Source organism: Podarcis bocagei (assembly GCF_964188305.1).
Source record: "Podarcis bocagei genome assembly, chromosome: 2".
Lineage (NCBI taxonomy): Eukaryota > Metazoa > Chordata > Lepidosauria > Squamata > Lacertidae > Podarcis > Podarcis bocagei.
In genome coordinates, this window is record NC_138126.1 from 89,271,316 (window position 1) to 89,288,205 (window position 16,890).

Below are 16,890 nucleotides of genomic sequence, written 5' to 3' on the forward strand. Positions count from 1 at the left end.
CCTGCTGCAGCCCCCTGTGATCCAGCCTGGCTTTCTCAGTTCCCCCAGCTGTCCCAGCCTGAAGGAAGGCCTTCTCCCTGGTGTTGGCTCCCTGTGCTTCCTCACATCCTTGGGGATGCTCATCCGCCCTGCTCAAGCTGCCCAGGTCGGCGTTCTTAGTGCTGACTCGCTGCCCCTTCCATTCCGCAGGAGTGATGATGTTTGCACATAGGCGCGTGTGCACACACACACACCACGGAGGAGGTGCCAGTGACCAGCAGGGTTGGTGGAAAGGGAATTGCTTGCACACAGGCTCCTTTGTCCAGCAGGGGCTTTTGCCACAGAGGAAGCTGCCTGAGGGTTCAGCAAGCATCCCAGGAATCTCACAGCACACATAGTCTGGTTGGTCTGTGTGTGTGTGTGTGTGTGTGTGTGTGTGTGTGTGTGAGAGAGAGAGAGAGAGAGAGAGAGAGAGAGAGAGAGAGAGAGAGAAATGAAATGGTGAGAGAGGATGGAGAATGCAGTTTGCTTCCTTTTCCTATGATACCTGTTTATTTTTCAATGAAGCTTCATGAAAGCATCAGGCCATTTCTCCTCCTAATGTGAAGCTCTGCATCCACGTCTTAGTGGTACTTGGGGCTCACCGCTCTCCAGATTCTAAGAGTGCAGCCTGATCAGTCCCCAGACATGGCATTCTTCTGGGAGGGCTTAAACGTAGCTGATCAATGCTGAACTCTCAGAGAGACCCCATTTGCACTCAACGCAGATTGGCATTGGAACCCTGACCTCATCTGCCCTCCCAGAGGCAGGCGGATTTCTCTCCAGAGCCCTGCCCCAATCTCTCTCTCTCCAGATTCCCAGACTCCCCCAGAAATATTTTGGGACTTGCACACTGTGCAGAGGCAGGACACCCGGCATTTGCTGGTATTCTGAACCATGACAACAGCCAACACTCTGCTTGAAAGCAAAAGCAGCAAAAACAACAACAACAACAACAACAACAACAACAACAACAACTAAATGTATCTGAAGAAGTCTGCATGCACACGAAAGCTCATACCAGTAACAAACTTAGTTGATCTCTAAGGTGCTACTGGAAGGAATTTTTGTTTGTTTGTTTGTTTGTTTGTTTGTTTGTTTGTTTGTTTCAACTAAATGTATGCACTTGATGAGCTGCAGGGTTATTAAGGATAGAGCAGTTCCTAGAGAAGTGGAAAAGAACTGTGAATAATGAAACACAGTTTATGTCACAACACTCCAGGCATGCCTAACAGGTTTAATTTAAGGGGGTGGAATATTTCAGTGTACCTTATCCCTATATACCAGACACTGTGAGAGGGATGTTGTTCGTAACTCTTGAACATCTGGTAATGCCTTTCTGCATCTTAACAAGATTAAATATTTTAACTAGAATATTAAGAGCCATCTTAACTAGAATAAATATTTATATTTCTTTCAACTTATTATGTGCCTGGTTATCTTCCTGGATAAACACCTCTCTCTCTCTTTTCTAGGATACTTTTGCCTTGTCTTCTTTAGACACTCCAGCCCTGGGTTGGGGAACTGCAGGCACAAATGCAGTCTGCCAGGCCGCCCTCTGTGTGTCTGTGTGTCCCTTGGCGTTCTCCGCAAGTCATACTCCCTCCCCAGTCCTGCTTCATACCCTCCATGCATGTTTTTGCCTGAATGGGGTGTATCCCTGAACTTTGTCAATGCCTTTTGGTTGCTTGGATGGAAGATAAGGTAAAGGTAAAGGGACCCCTGACCGTTAGGTCCAGTCGTGGCCGACTCTGGGGTTGCGGCACTCATCTCAACTTATTGGCCGAGGGAGCCGGCATACAGCTTCCGGGTCATGTGGCCAGCATGACTAAGCTGCTTCTGGCGAACCAGAGCAGCGCATGGAAACGCCGTTTACCTTCCCACCGGAGTGGTACCTATTTATCTACTTGCACTTTGATGTGCTTTCGAACTGCTAGGTTGGCAGGAGCAGGGATCGAGCAACGGGAGCTCACCCCGTCGCGGAGATTCAAACCGCCGACCTTCTGATCATCAGGCTCTGTAGTTTAACCCACAGCGCCACCCGCGTCCCATGGATGGAAGATAGCAGCTAGCAAAAGTTACCTAGCAAAAGGTAAAAGCTGCATCAATTTGCCTCTAGTCCTGCCCACCATTGGTATGTGGACTCCAGAACATTGCCTTGATGGGAATGCGGCCCCCGGTCTGAAAAGGGTTCCCTACTCCTGCTCTAGCCTAAACCCATGTAAATTTTCAACGACTGATTTCTACCCTACGTATATAATATTCATCAGAAATGGAGGCAGTACATAAGAATAGGAAGCATCAGCCATAGGCTGTTTCTAGGTGCTGCAGTGTCTGTATGAACCAGATATCATTACCTTCTTGAAAATCAGTATGCAGCAAGGTGGCAGCAGCTCCCCTGAGCACAGTGCCAGTGTCAAACCTGGTTAGCCTGCTCCATCTCTTGCACGCTAAAACCCATGCCAGCCCTGGGCTTTCCTTGGATAAGTACTACTTTCTTCAAAACATGCACATGCCACCTTGTAGCAATGGTTTTCAAAGCAGTTTGCAAACCTTAAAACAAGTAAAATGACAATAAATGCATGCAAAGCAACCAGCAAACATAAACACAGTTTTAAAAAAGAGAGCTTAAAATACTTAATATAGCAAAAAGGAAATGTTTTCAAATGCCCAGGTGATTTATTTATTTTTAATAGAAATATTTGCTTGTGGCCTAAAGACAGCAAAGATGACAGCAGACATACATCTTTGGAGAGGGCATTGCATGGCTGGGGCACCATTATGCCAACTAAAAACCCACCTCCTTTTTGTAACAACCCCCATCTCTTGATGGAGGTGGTAATTGGAAAAGGGCATTGGCCAAGGATCCTAGCAGGCAAGCAGACTGGTGTAAAAGGAGATCCCGCTTGAAGTACTTGAGTCCCAAACCATTTATGGCTTCAAAGGTAAGCATCCCAGGTTTAAAATGGACATGCAAGTTAATAGGTACGTATAACATTATGCAGCTGAGTGGGCAACTGCTGTGGGGTGGTCTGGCGAAAAAAGAGAAGTCTTCTTTGCACCTTTTCATAGCTGTGTGGCAGAGGGAATTTCAGTAAGTGTACCTGGGGCCTGCAAGAAATTTCTTTTTCTATGCAACTATTAACGATGCAGAAGCCCTGTTCTCTTTTGCTTCTGGTCCCCCTCAAGGGGGGAAATACTATGAAAGGCAGGCGGTCAGAGAGAATCCGCAACACATTTCCTAGCATCAGAAGAATCCTGCTGGATCAGAACAAAGGCCTACCTAGTCCAGCATCCTGTTCCCACAGTGACCAACCATATGCCATTGCAAAAGCCCTGTCCCCTGAGAAAGATGGGCAGGGAGAAAGTGACAAATAGGAATTCAGACAGAGAAATGAAGCTAACACACTGATTCTAATTGGACATGGCTTTGCTTGCTTATTGACTCCAGAAGGGAATTTTGGGCATTTTATAAGGTTAAAAACTGGCCAGGCCCTAGATAACATGATGGTTGTAGTACTGGTCCATGGCAGAGACCTCCTTGTCAAGCCTCTGTACTTACCCTTTCCCCAAAGAATCAGACATGGCAGCTGGGACATGGAGCTGTCCAAGCAGGGTAGTGCTGGATCTTTGATCCTCTCCTTTCTCTTCTGAAGTTTGTGCCATACTCGTGGGACGTGTCTGCTGCCACCTGATAATTTTTAGGAACCAAAAAATATTGTGATTTTTAAATGAATTTGTGAGTTTGGACCCATCATGCCAGAAATTGGGCAACGTCACATCAAAGTCACATTTGGTGGTGATATCTCAAGAGGAAGCCGAACCTGTGCCAAGAAAGAGGGGACATCATCCCAAAGCCATGTTTTGGTCCACCACCTTGATTTAGAATGGTACCCAGCACTCACATATTGATGATGACCCCCCAATCAATCACTTTCTCTGTGGTTTTTTTGGCACCTTTTAAGTTTCCCAGGGTTTTAAACTGTGAGTATTTGAATCCACTGATATTTTTCCAGAGCTGTAGATCTGTTCCAAACTTTTAGTGGTACTGTGTTTTCCTCTATGGTGTTTTACTCTAAGTTGCTGTTTTTTAAATGCTGGAATTCACATACTGTTTTATTGCTCTGTGCTTATTAATTTGACATATTATGTTATTTTTGCAAGCTACCTGAAGAGCGCTGCTATTGGCAGTGTGGTGTAATGGTTAGAGTGTTGAACTATGATAACCTGGGTGACCTGGGATTGAATTCCCACTCGTCCATCAATCTCACTGGGTGACCTTGGGGTGGTCATTGCCTCTCAGCCTATCCTATACCACAGAATTGTTGTGAGGATAAAATGGGGGGGGGGACCATGTACACTTCCTCAAGCTCCTTGGAGGAGAAGGAGGCATATAAATGTAAGAAATAAATAAATGTGCCATTAATAAATTAATGTCAAGTTGTAAGAAAGTAAGTAAGTAATGAGCACACGTTGTGTGAGCATGCCCTCAGACTCTCAATAGAAGGTGGAACATTGTACAGACCATATCTTAAGCTAGCAGACTTGTCACAGTTGGAGCTCTCTGTGTTCCGGGGATTATTACCCTGCCATCAGTTAAGTTAAAACTACTGTAGCTGCAAGGTGTATAACTCTGACCCACCCAACTGGGGCCCCTGTGTGGCTCAGCTGGGGTCCTCAGAACAGCCAGTTTTGTCATTCTAATTCTAGCCTGCCCTTTGCAGAGATATTAATGGACACCGGTTCCTGTATGTAAGGGAAAGATCGGTCAGCAGGGGTGGTTGGGGGTGGAATACCCTGTCTTTGGGGCACCGAATAACAGTCAGGGCTGTGTGAATAGTTATCAGCCTGGCAGCTACAGTATGTGGCCAATAAATCTAACAGATTGTAGTGGGGGAGGTGAATTTATTGCTTTTACTTGTTTCCTTTGGGAAACTGCTCTAGTGAACTCACAACACTTTCCATGTAAGTGGAGAAGACTTATTTCAAATCTATCAGCAGTTATAGGATGAAGATCTACCATGAAAAAATTATGGCTGGACCCTCAACATTGGAGGTAGTGGGGATCCTATCATATTATTTACAAGGATGGCTGATTTGCTCAAACTTTGGCCCCATTAATGTCTGCGAGGCACTGTTGATTTATGGTAAGTGGAAATCACCAATCTCTTATTAGCTCCAATATAGCCAGGCTAGGGGACGCGGGTGGCGCTGTGGGTTAAACCACAGAGCCTAGGACTTGCCGATCGGAAGGTTGGTGGTTCAAATCCCCGTGACGGGGTGAGCTCCCGTTGCTCGGTCCCTGCTCCTGCCAACCTAGCAGTTTGAAAGTGCAAAGTGCAAGTAGATAAATAGGTACCGCTCTGGCTGGAAGGTAAACGGTGTTTCCATGTGCTGCTCCGGTTCGCCAGAAGCGGCTTTGTCATGAAGCGGGCCACATGGCCCGGAAGCTGTACCCCGGCTCCCTCGACCAATAAACAGAGATGAGCGCCACAACCCCAGAGTCGGTCACGACTGGACCTAATGGTCAGGGGTCCCTTTACCTTTATAGCCAGGCTCAATGATATCAGTTTTGTCTCTGCTTCAGTAGAATGAATGTAATTTACTTGAAAGCAGATTTAGCCCCATGCAATTGAATCACAGTATCAGAATCAGTTTAATATTTCAAGGTAAATCATTCATTCTCAAAATCCTTTTGCAGATCTTTGGTACTTTTGTTTAAAAAGGCAAACCAGGACATGGTTTCCCAATTATAAAATGTGATAAAGGATGAAATTTAACTTACACTATTGCAAAGATGTTTGATTAGGTACATATCCCATCCCTCCTCTAAGGGGCTAAGGAGAGGATGCATCCCCCCCCGCCACTTTATCTTCCTCAGCCCTTATCTGGTGGTGCTTGTTGCCCCCTCTGATGCCATTTTGGTACAATTCAATGATTTTACAGTTGCAGGGTGAATATTGTGCGCGCGCACTCCGAAGTCTCGTTGATTTCAAAGGCGCTTACTCCCAAGTAAATGGATCACGCGCTTAGCCACATTCCGGTCCCCCAGAAAGACCCCACCCATTTGTCTCTCTCTGGTTTTGTGGGCCTTTGATCTGCTCTCGTGTCAGATCAGAGGCTGGCGCTGGCCAAGCAAACGCTGGCTTCCTTCTGCTTATTTTCCTTCGCCCGTGATTTTTTCCTTCGCTCTAATTTGTTTTTTTGCATGTCAGGAATGACTGTGGCCGCGGCTGCTCCTCATACTGGTATGCCTGTGCACTGATGTGCCCTATGGGAGCAGGAGCCTTATTCAGCAGTCTCCATAAAAGCGCTACTCTGCTTAGCGGAACACCCTGGCCCGCGCGAGACTACGCGCGCATCGCCTCGGAATGCACTAGCCTTCTAATTTTATGAATGACTCTATTCATTCAGCCCCTCCCACCTTTCCAAAGCCCCTCCCCTGGAATGTTTGGAAGTGTGCCACCGTTGCTATTGGCCGGCGAGGAGGTTCCTATTGGCTCCCAGCCCGGTAGGTGGGAGGGGCCCCGGGGAAATATAAATACAGAAACAACGTAGTTGCTTTGTAGGTACTGAAAGTTGCGCAAAAAGGGGTGTGCGGAGAGCTTACGGAGCCGAAGGATCCTGGGGACAATTTTGCAGCTGCTCTACGATCGCCCGAGAGTTAGTTTCTCGAGTCGTTTTATTTTATTTTATTTCATCTCCTTTGGTATTTTTGCTCCCTTTCTGGCGTCTCCTCCCATCCGACAGCAATGAGGCAGGCTGTCCTGTTTAGCGCTGCTTTCCTGCTCTGTATCTCCCTGGTGAGTAGCTCTTGCTTAGCCACCTCTTTCTCTTCCGCTTAAGCAAGTGAAATGTGCGCGCAACCTTGTTGGTGATAACAGGCAGGGGTGACCAAGCACCAGGCAGCGAGAATCATTTGGGGAGGGGGTGTTTCATCAAATGCTAGCGAGCTCTCGCTAAACTCTGGATTCTAGTTTGTAGCTGGCCCCCCGACCCCCTCTGCTGGCTCTCCCGGTGGATCCCGGGCTCACCAACGTGACTGCACTCGCGGAGCCACATTTATTCACACGCGTCCCGGCCGGTTGCGGTGGGGATGGGGGTTGATCCCCGGGTCCTGGGAAGCGGTGCGGAATCGGGCCGGTGTGTGAGACTTCCTAATGCTTAAATCTGGCGAGCCTGTCCAGAGTGGACGCACTCAGGAATAGAACCTTACCGAGCATTAAGGCGAGTTTTTAAATTTCCGCCCCTGTGGACTCCTGGGAGCTGCAACTCCGCCGCCGCTTTAGCCCCGGTGCCTCTGTGGCGGGGCTGCTTTGATGGTGGTGGCAGGGATTTTATTACGGAGATTTATTTGGGATGGAGGGGACGGGCACGTTGGTAGGGGAGGCCGAGAATGCCGGGACTCCGTGGCATGTAGCGCCATCTAGGAAACTATTTTGGTGTGGCCTTTAAAATAAATACATAGCAGGCGGCCAGGCGAAGGTTAAGATCCGCGCGTCCCCAAAGATCCCACAAGCGCCGCAAGCTATAAGAGAGGAGGAGGGCCCTGATCCGGAGCTTCAGCGCCCCAACTTGCCCGCGGAGTGCTCCTCTCGGCCAGCTTCCGCCTTTCCTACCTCCCTGGGGTAGTTCAGTCGGTAGAGCAGTAGACTTTTCATCTCAGGGTCATGGATTTGAGCCCCCCGTAGGGCAAAAAGGATCCCTGCATTGTAGGGGGTTGGACTAGATGACTCAGGTGGTCCCTTCCAGTTCTAGGATTCCTCTCTCGTTGCAGGTGGCCTCCCGCTGCCCCGCCACGTGCCGATGCCCCCCTGGCGGCCCGCCTCGCTGCCCCCCCGGAATCAGCCTGGTGCTGGACGACTGCGGCTGCTGCCAAGTGTGCGCCCGGCAGCTCAACGAGGACTGCGGCCAGCTCTCGCCCTGCGACCCCCACAAGGGCCTGGAGTGCAATTTTGGGGCCGACCCCTTGGCGAATCGGGGCATCTGTTGGGGTAAGGGAGGCGAAAGGACGGAGTGGAGGAGGGCTTCGACCCTTCTGTAGCTGTTTGTTTGTGGGGCTGGCTGGAGTCATGGTTTATCAGTGATCGTAAAATGATAACTTTTGAAACCGTTTTGTAAACCTACCTTGCACTGTGAAAGAAACACAGTATGCTGCTGCTGCTGCTGCTGCTACTACTACTACTAAATAGAATTTGTTTTATTTTAAGTTTCTATCGGGTTTATAAATGCTTTAAATGAATGAATCAATTTATTTCGGTCACTGAACAGAGTGCATGCTTTAAATAAATACAAAATAAACCATGCTTCCTGCTACTTAATCCTGTTGATGGTCATGATGATAATTTCAACTGAGTGTTTTTGTGCTTGCTGGTTACCTTTTTTCTTTTTCTTTTTTTGTATTTTATGTGAACTCTGCAAGAAAGTGCTTTGAAATCATTACTGCGATTTTAAGTTACTTTGAAATCATTATTGCGATTTTAAGTCGTACCCAGTGTGCTGGGTGTTGACCAGCAACCAACTATGTTGGGCAGTGGCATGTTATGTACTAAACTGGCACCTAATCACAAACTGGCACATAATTTAATGAAGGAGGAAGGAGCAAGGGCTTCTCCTCCAGCCTAGTCAGGCACGTTCTCTGTTGGGGCTAGACTAGGAAAGGATTTCCTGTTGATGTACATATTCTGCTTTGGCAATCATATCAGGGATGACTGGTCCCCGTGTCCCAGGTGTGTTTTCTTTTAAGAGGATCAAAGTCCGGAAGGGTTGGGCAGAGCCACCGTGAGGGCTGGTGAAGGTAATTTGCAGATGTAGCAAACTACGTCGTCTCTTATCCAACCTCCCTCTAGTGACGGATGTAGTTGTGGAATCCATCGTGGCATTGCCATGACGATAGAAAGGTTAATGGAAATCGTGAAGAGGCACAAAACATTGGACAGGAGTGTGTGTGTGGAGAGACAGTTGCGCAAATATTTTTGTTCCTGAAGCATTTTGAGAAAGCCAGTCTCTTGATCAAGGGTTTCCTTCAGTGCTTCTTGGAAAATTTGCTTGGGGCAACTTCTGTTGCCGGTCACCTAAGTAAGGCGAGAGTTGCCCCAAGCAAAATATTTGTGCAGCTTTTTCATGCTTGTTTGTTCCTATGACTGTTTTTTATCCTCCCTCTCTCGGTGTGTGCTTGCTTTAAAATGGCATGAGCTCAGGAGTTGGAGAGAAGTGACTTTGTAATCCAGCCTTCACCAAGCTAGTGCCCTCCAGATGTTTTGAACAACAGCTCCCATCAGCACCAGCTGTAGTCTGGAACATCTGGAAGTGCCAAGTTGGAGAAGTCTGGTGTGAAAGAGATCTCTGAGGGCAGCTGGGCAGCGATGGGACTCTTGAGTTGTGGCTCCGCTTGGTGGAGGGTGAACCTCTGTTGCTCCCCTCTATCTCCTCTCATGGATGTGGTGAGCATTTTTTGCAGGGTCAGCCAGCCACTCACTCTTTTCCCCCCAGTGGGACAGAAAACCAGATTTGCAGACTAGGAGGAAGGGAGCTCCTTGGCAGTTTCTACACCAGGTATTTTGCTCCCTTCTAGGTAGCAGGTTTATGACGCTCACACAAGAGCACACTTGCTTTTGGAAACATTGAAGGTCCTAGTAGATCTGTATTAGCATTCATCTTGTGGCTCCACATATGCAAGCTACATGTTAACTCTCTGAGCTGGGAGGCGATGCTGGAGGGCAACACTGTTCCCATGAGAAAGCATGTTTTCCCCACTCCTTCCTCGAGACTACTTCAATTCTGTACATTTACCAGGGTCACGGTTGTGTCTGGGACCACCTGTTTCCCTGTATGTCTGAGCACTGCCCCTTGCTGGAAAGTGTGAGAAGTAAGATCTTCGTTCAGGAGCACACATGCCAAGAAGAGAGCAAGGAGCAAGTGAAAAGTTGTCTAAATAGTTGCAGGGGAGTAAGGTGAAGGGCACATCTCTGTGGGCCAGGGGGAAGCACACTGCATGTAGCAGATAGGCTCTCCAGGCGTGGCTCAGGCCTTTGCAACCCGATCTCGGTCCATGTGAGCTCTTCGCATCCTGTTTTCACATGGCTATTTAAAGCTCCAAACACTCTCTTCTTGTTGACATGGCCCCTAAAAACCTAGTTCTGCAGAGGAGTGTATTTCTCTTACTTACGACGCTGGCAGGTTAAGTCCTGCTCTGTTTTTCACATCCACAGACTCCAGGGATGAGGCTTGCTGTTATGTAGCTCACTCCCAGGTTGGCCTGAAGTTGCGGATGAGTAGAGGGAAGCAGGAAGTGATCTCAGAGTCCTCTCCCACCCTATCACCTCTTGGCTATTTTAAAAAATTATCTGGTCTCCCATCATTGATCTGTGGTAACCATGGATGCCAATCCCTAACTAGACACCAGATTAGGTGAATGGAGGATTTTGTGTTGCTGGGATGAATGTCAGGGACCATTTGCCTGTTGGCACTTATTTCAAAGGATCTCTGAAACTGCTGCCCTCGTGCAATTCCATGATGACTTCTTGAAACCGATCCAAATGCCTGTAGCTGGGTCCTCAATTACAGGGACCTTACAGTCAGCATCACTTTTTCATTTTTAATCCAACTTCTGAAACTGAATAACACATACCTTTCTACCTCCTCAGCAAAGCAAGAAGGCCGGACCTGCGAATACAACGGCCGCATCTACCAGAACGGGGAGAATTTCCAGCCCAGCTGCAAACACCAGTGCACTTGCATCGACGGGGCTGTGGGTTGCCAGCCGCTCTGCCCACTAGAGCTGCCCCTGGCCTCCCTGGGCTGCCCCAGCCCCAAACTCCTGAAGGTGCCTGGCCAGTGCTGCAAGAAGTTTGTGTGCAGCAAAGGACTCAAGAAGTATGGAGGGGTCACCTTTGAGTACAACGCCAATGGCGACTCCAGTGACAATGAGCTCATCTATGTGGGCAAAGGCGGACACTGGAAAAACCTACCAGGTGAGGGCTGAAGGGTGCAGTCAGAGCTGCTGCGACTGGAGGAGTAGGAATGCTATTCAGCTTCTGCCTATATTTATACCAAGAGGCTTGTGGCACCTTAAAGACCTAACACATCTGTTGTGGCATAAGTTTTCATGGACTACAGCAGGGATGGGGAGGCTCAGGCCCCAGGGCTGAATAAGTCCCGCCCCCACTCCCTTGGGACTTCCCCTAGGCCACACCCTCTCACCGAGCACACCCCCTATCCCCAGGCAACACCACTGCTTCGCTAGCCTGGCTTTGCACGCTTCCTGAGTCTTCTTGACAGGCTGGTGTGTGTCTCTGAAAATGCCTCAAGCTTGCATGCGTGGACCGAGAGGAGCGTGTGAGCGAGTCTAGAAACTAGTGTACTGTCTGAGTTAAAATTTGCACTGATTGCTTGGCTCCCTTTGCCTCTTGCCCCACCCACCCCTTGAACACTTGAAGGTTGTCCAGATGGGAATGTGGCCTGCAAATGGATGACGAGATTAGTCCACCTGGAAGTTTCTTTTGCAACAACAAACATGGGTGCTCCTTTGGAAATCCTTAGAATGGAAGGCATCCCTTTATACTGGATGTTTTCCATCGTATTAGGTCACTCTAATGTTTGCATAGGAATAGAGAGTCTGCATGGGGATAGTCTTGGGCACTATATTTGTGGTTGTTGCTAAATTTGGTGTGCATCACAATTTAAACAATTGCTTTGGGGACCTGAATATAGGTAGTTATGAGGTGATTTATGGCTGTAGGGATTCTCCACCTCCCCAGCTTAGAACGATAGGCACCTTTGGACCAAAAAAACCAAAACTGCTTTATGAGCTGTGCAGCAGTGTGTTGCATCTGCCCCATGGGAAATGGCATAGCAAAGTAAGATGAAGCTTCCAGCCATTGCTCGTGAGACTGCATCTGTCAGAGGCATTCCCTTGTAGGATAATGTACTGTAGGATGTCATACCAGGATGTTTATTAGCAGGCCACATTGCAAGGCTTAAAAGTCATCTGCTTACTGTGTGGCATTGCTCTTTGATGACAAGCTGCTCCTTAAACCGCTTTGGGACACCATCTCACCCATGAAACCTCCTTGCACTATCAATTTCTAGGTCCGTGTCTCACACAAGCTAGTGGCGATGTAGCTCCCTTCTCTTTTTGGCAGCAATCTAGTGACTTTGCTACTAACTCTCTAATTGGAACCCTGAAATTTCCTCCTGCCTCCAAGTATCTTGGTGTCTTCACTTCCTACTACTTGGGCCTCATGCGGTCTGTGCACCAAGGCACTGAGGGAAAGGTTGCGCCTTGAGAAGAAGTGCCTAAGATGCAGCTGGCCAAGTTTATAACCGTTTTGCTCCAAGGGCGGGAAATGGAAAGCTGGCACTGTGTTGCGTGGAAGCGGCATCTAAACAGGGTGGAGACACAGAACATAAATAGGGGTAAGAGTGGGAGTTGGCCTTTGCCCTTTCAGGATCTATATCTGATGCTCCCGAGGGGCAGGAAATGTGATCCTTCACTTGCATTTGCTTTGGTTCCCAGTTGCTATTTCGACTAAGCATGGCAGTGGTTGCATAAGAGAGGGACCGAAAAGCATTAAATCTGTCTGAGAGGGATTGTTCACACAATCTCCTGTATCACTCTTGCTCCCAAGTGATGGTTGGTCGGGATGCCACTACTCCTGCATATTTTGTTTTGTGGTTTCATGGCAAAAGAGGAATGCAGGCATTTCCTTCCCAGAAGACAAGAGTTTGCACCTACTGGGAATTTATTCTACAGATGCCAGTTTAGTCTAAATGGAGTTGATGGGTTCTCAGTTGCCAGAGTCCCGAACAGCCTCCACATCCACACCCTCTTCCCTCCATTTCCCCCCTACAAACTCATTTCCCATGTTTCCTACCCAGCATGTGGCCTTGCCTCTTTCTGTAGTTGCCATTTTGAATGGTGTGGCTGCCATGGAGGCTTACGAAGAATCCTGCTGAGTCATCTTGACTTAGCATGATGGCAGCTAGATGCCTCTGGGAAGCTCATCTACAGGACAAGGAGACAGTTGCCTTCTTCTGTTGCCCATTAATGCCTGCCTTCCGTTTGTGGAAGTTGCAGGGAACCTGTGGCTCCCCAGGTGCTGCTGGACTCTAACTCCCATCATTCCCAGCCAGCATGGCCAGTAGCTGGGAATGATTGGAACTGTAGTCTAGTAACATCCAGAGAACAGAACAGACGTGTTCCACATCTCTTAAGGAACTTAATCCCTTTCAATCTCATGTTATGCTTGGCCAATGTGTGTAGCTGCTGGCAGTACATTGCTCACTGTTCCCTTTGGGTTCAGAATGACAGTGCGGTAACTGGGATTCCCTTCTCTTCCCCAGCATGGAGGCCATTCTTCCAAAGCCACGTGGCAAAGCAACAGCACAAGTGCTTGGCTCAGACTACGGACTGGTCGCCGTGCTCCAAGAGCTGCGGCTTCGGCATCTCCACCCGCGTCACCAGCGACAACCCGAAGTGCAAACTGATCAAAGAGACCCGGCTCTGTCAGATCAGGCCTTGCGGGAAACCTGATTTTTCCAAACTAAAGGTGAGGGTTGGGAAGGCGGGAAGAGGGTGAGCAGGGAATAGGGGAGGGCACTGCTTACCACAGAAGCCCAGCATCTGGGACACGAGAGCTGAGTCTGCCTGCACTCCCAACCATTCAAAATGGCAAGTTTTGAGCCTAACAGGTGGGATTAGGGCCCAAGATGGTGAGATGTTCTGCTCCAGGCTTACATTACAGGAATGGTGCCTGTGGGGCTAAGAGGTGTGTGTGCTTGTTTACTAGAAAGAAGAATAGCTCAGCTGGATACAGCGTGGTGCTGATAATGCCAGGGTTGCAGGTTTGATCCCCCATATGTGACAGCTGCATATTCCTGCAACTGTCCCATATTCCCTTCCAACTCTACAATTCTATTATTCTATTCCATGACTAGGTTCTCCAGCTGTATGCTTTGTGTGCATACAGCTTTCCTGGGCTGTATTCTTTTGCACACAGTGCAAATACTTTCCTCTCCTCTTTTCAGAAGGGCAAGAAGTGCTTGCGGACACACAAAGTGCGTGAGCCGGTGAGGTTCAGCTACGCTGGCTGCAAGAGCCCACGCCGTTACCAGCCCAGCTACTGCGGGTCCTGCTTGGATGGCCGCTGCTGTGTCCCTCTGCGCACTCGCACCCTGAGCGTGCCCTTCCATTGCCCGGATGGGAGCTCCTTCTCCAAGAACGTCATGATGATCCACACTTGCCAGTGCGGCCCGGCTCATTGCCCGCTCCTCAGCGAACCTGCCATGGGGCCCCGGTACCAGCTCAATGGGGATATTCACAAATTCCTGGAGTGATGGAGCCCGCTATCCTCGGGAACCGAGTCAACACATCTCCAGTGACTCTGGATCACCCCTATGGACTTGAGGCCCCTCTGCCTGATGTCAGGAGAAAACAGGACATCCTAAACCTGCCCTGCTTCCATGAATGCAAATGCGACTAAAATTAGGAAAGGCAACATGGATTTTGGAGGTGCACTAGTTCCTCAGTATATGGGTTGTGCCTGGGAGTCTAGAGATCTAGCGATTTGAGGAATGGATCTCATGTCGCTGGGTTCAATCTCTCCATTCAGCCCGGCCAGGCTCAGGCTGGAACTGGGCCTTGGGCAACAAAATGGGGAGTCAAACAAAGAGATCTCCCCATTGCAGTCACCTTTAGGGCTCCACAGTCCATGATTTGGTCACAGTGCTGGAATGAAGGAGGAAGCACAGCCCTTGCACGCTAGGGATAGCTGTAAATTCTCTGGTTTGATTTGCCAAATTCCAAGATGGACAGCTCTGATATCCTTAAGGTCCTTTGACTGGAAAGAGCAGAGGAGGATGCAAGGCAGATAACCCACAGCTGGACTGGATTGGGGTGAGGGGGAGTCAGATCTGCCCTGGATGCCTCCCTAAGATCCTACAGTCCTTTTTAGATTGAAATCTGGCAATGCAACCTCAAGACAGTCCCACAAATAATGAATTAGGATGAGTTTTGGTACAGAGTTCAAATTAATGGCCAGTAGAGGAAGCCATGGTGGAGTGGCAGTGCTCACTTGACCTCCAGGCAACTGAGTTGCTACTATGGGTGGAGGGGGCAAGGCAGTGAGAAGGTCACCATGGTGCAAATGCAGAGGCAGACCGGCACTCCTGGTGTGTTTGCACTGCGCTGACCTCCTCGCTGCCTGGCCCCTCCCCTTCCAGGTAAGCAGAAGCAACTTAGCTACCCAGAGGTCAGGTGATTGCTGCCACTCTGCCATGCTGTCTGCTGCTGCTGCTGCTTTTTTAACCCTGTGAATTATTGAGAAAATGGCCAAACAAGGGTTGACAGGGACCTGCTTCCCCTTCACCGCCTGCTGTTTGCACCTGTGCTTCTAATTCCTTCCTTGTCTGCCTCAGTTGGAAACCTTTGCTTCCCATTCTGTCCTCCTTTGAACCGAAGGGCTGCCTTGCCTCCTGCTCACAGCACACCCTGGTGGTGAGATGGTTTCCTGGAGAGAAAGAAACCTGTTGGCAACAACAATGCGGAAAGGGAAGGGCTTCTTTCTCCAGTTTGCGCTGTTTCCCAGCTCATCCTTCTGCGTGTTGCTGAACTGTTATTCAAACTTGGGTTGGGGGGGAATATTTTTTAAAAAATTAAAATGTGGGGAAAATCAGAGTAAACACACACACTGCAGACTGAAAACAAAAAAGAGGGAGGGCTGAGAGTTGAAGGAGATTTTCTGTGTTATTTCAAAAACCAGCAGACCCTATTTATCCATATGTGATGGTAGCAGAAGGGAAACACTTTATCAAATCACTTTCTTCCTTTGAAAATCACTTTCTTCCTTTGAAAATCAGCATCTGCCTCCAGACTAAGACATGTTGATTTCCGGAACAGTCATTTGTAAAAGGCAATCCCCCATTTGGCGAGACTCTCCTCTCCAGCAATTCTGTTGCACCATGGCTAAGCTTAAAGAGACCTCCTCCGAGATTTATTGAAGCACTTTTTAATAATTAATCATGTTCCCTATATGTTCCTGGTGAGCAGCAACAGGGATCGTCAGAGAATAGGGGGGCAATGTTGGAACAGATATTAAACTGTTAAGTCTTTCTTGTCCTGTTGAGGAAAACTATATTTATGAGCGCAGCAAAGTAGGCTTTGCTACAAATAAGGAGATTTTATTTTATTTACCTTTTTTTTGCATAAATATTATAGCTTCAACGCTGGTTTGGAGTGTCGGCTATTTAGCTTCATAATGAAGCCTTCCTTGCTTTGCATCTTGTAAGCAGAGCTTTTGATTCCACTCTCCCTCTTGGATCTTAAAAGTTGCTAGAATGAAATGTCTGTCACTTCATTCTGGTGTTTGTGCCTCTTTCCGTCGTCTTGGAGGTTTTGGTGTAGGAAAATCATGACACTGCCCTTGCAAAAGGGCTTGATATAAAATGTTCAAGGGGTATGTGATAGGTAACCTTGGTTGCTTTCCATTTCTACAGCCATCGCCCCTGAACTCCATTCTTCCCAATGTAGGAGGAAATTGGATTTGCAAATCCAGCAGGACCTGACCTTAGTTGGAACTGAGGGGTTCTTGTTATTTTCAAAATGTATTCTTGGGCTCTCAATTATGATTTTAAGGCTACAATCCTAATCACATTCTCTTGAGAGTTTGCCTCACTGAACTGATTGGGTCTTACTTCTAAGTAAACATGCACAAGCCTTGTTCATGAGATACTAGTGACCATATTTATCACATCCTCATTATTAGCAGCTGACATATATTTATTGTTTAAGTTGTGCCAAATGTCGTAATGGTTTCTTTTTACAGGTGAACCAATTTAGTAGATATGGGGAATGCAGTAGGTTTTATATAGTTC

The 16,890-nt window shown here is 48.2% G+C and overlaps 1 protein-coding gene across 1 annotated transcript; it reads left to right on the top strand.

Moving 5' to 3' along the window:
• Positions 1–6,598: 6,598 nt before the first annotated feature.
• Positions 6,599–16,754, top strand: LOC308581978 (CCN family member 1-like). The gene is made up of 5 exons (XM_081184774.1): positions 6,599–6,821; positions 7,796–8,012; positions 10,665–10,991; positions 13,363–13,568; positions 14,047–16,754. The coding sequence occupies exons 1-5, from the start codon at positions 6,771–6,773 to the stop codon at positions 14,353–14,355; spliced, it is 1,110 nt and encodes a 369-aa protein (XP_081040900.1). The 5' UTR covers positions 6,599–6,770; the 3' UTR covers positions 14,356–16,754.
• The last annotated feature ends 136 nt before the right edge of the window (positions 16,755–16,890 follow it).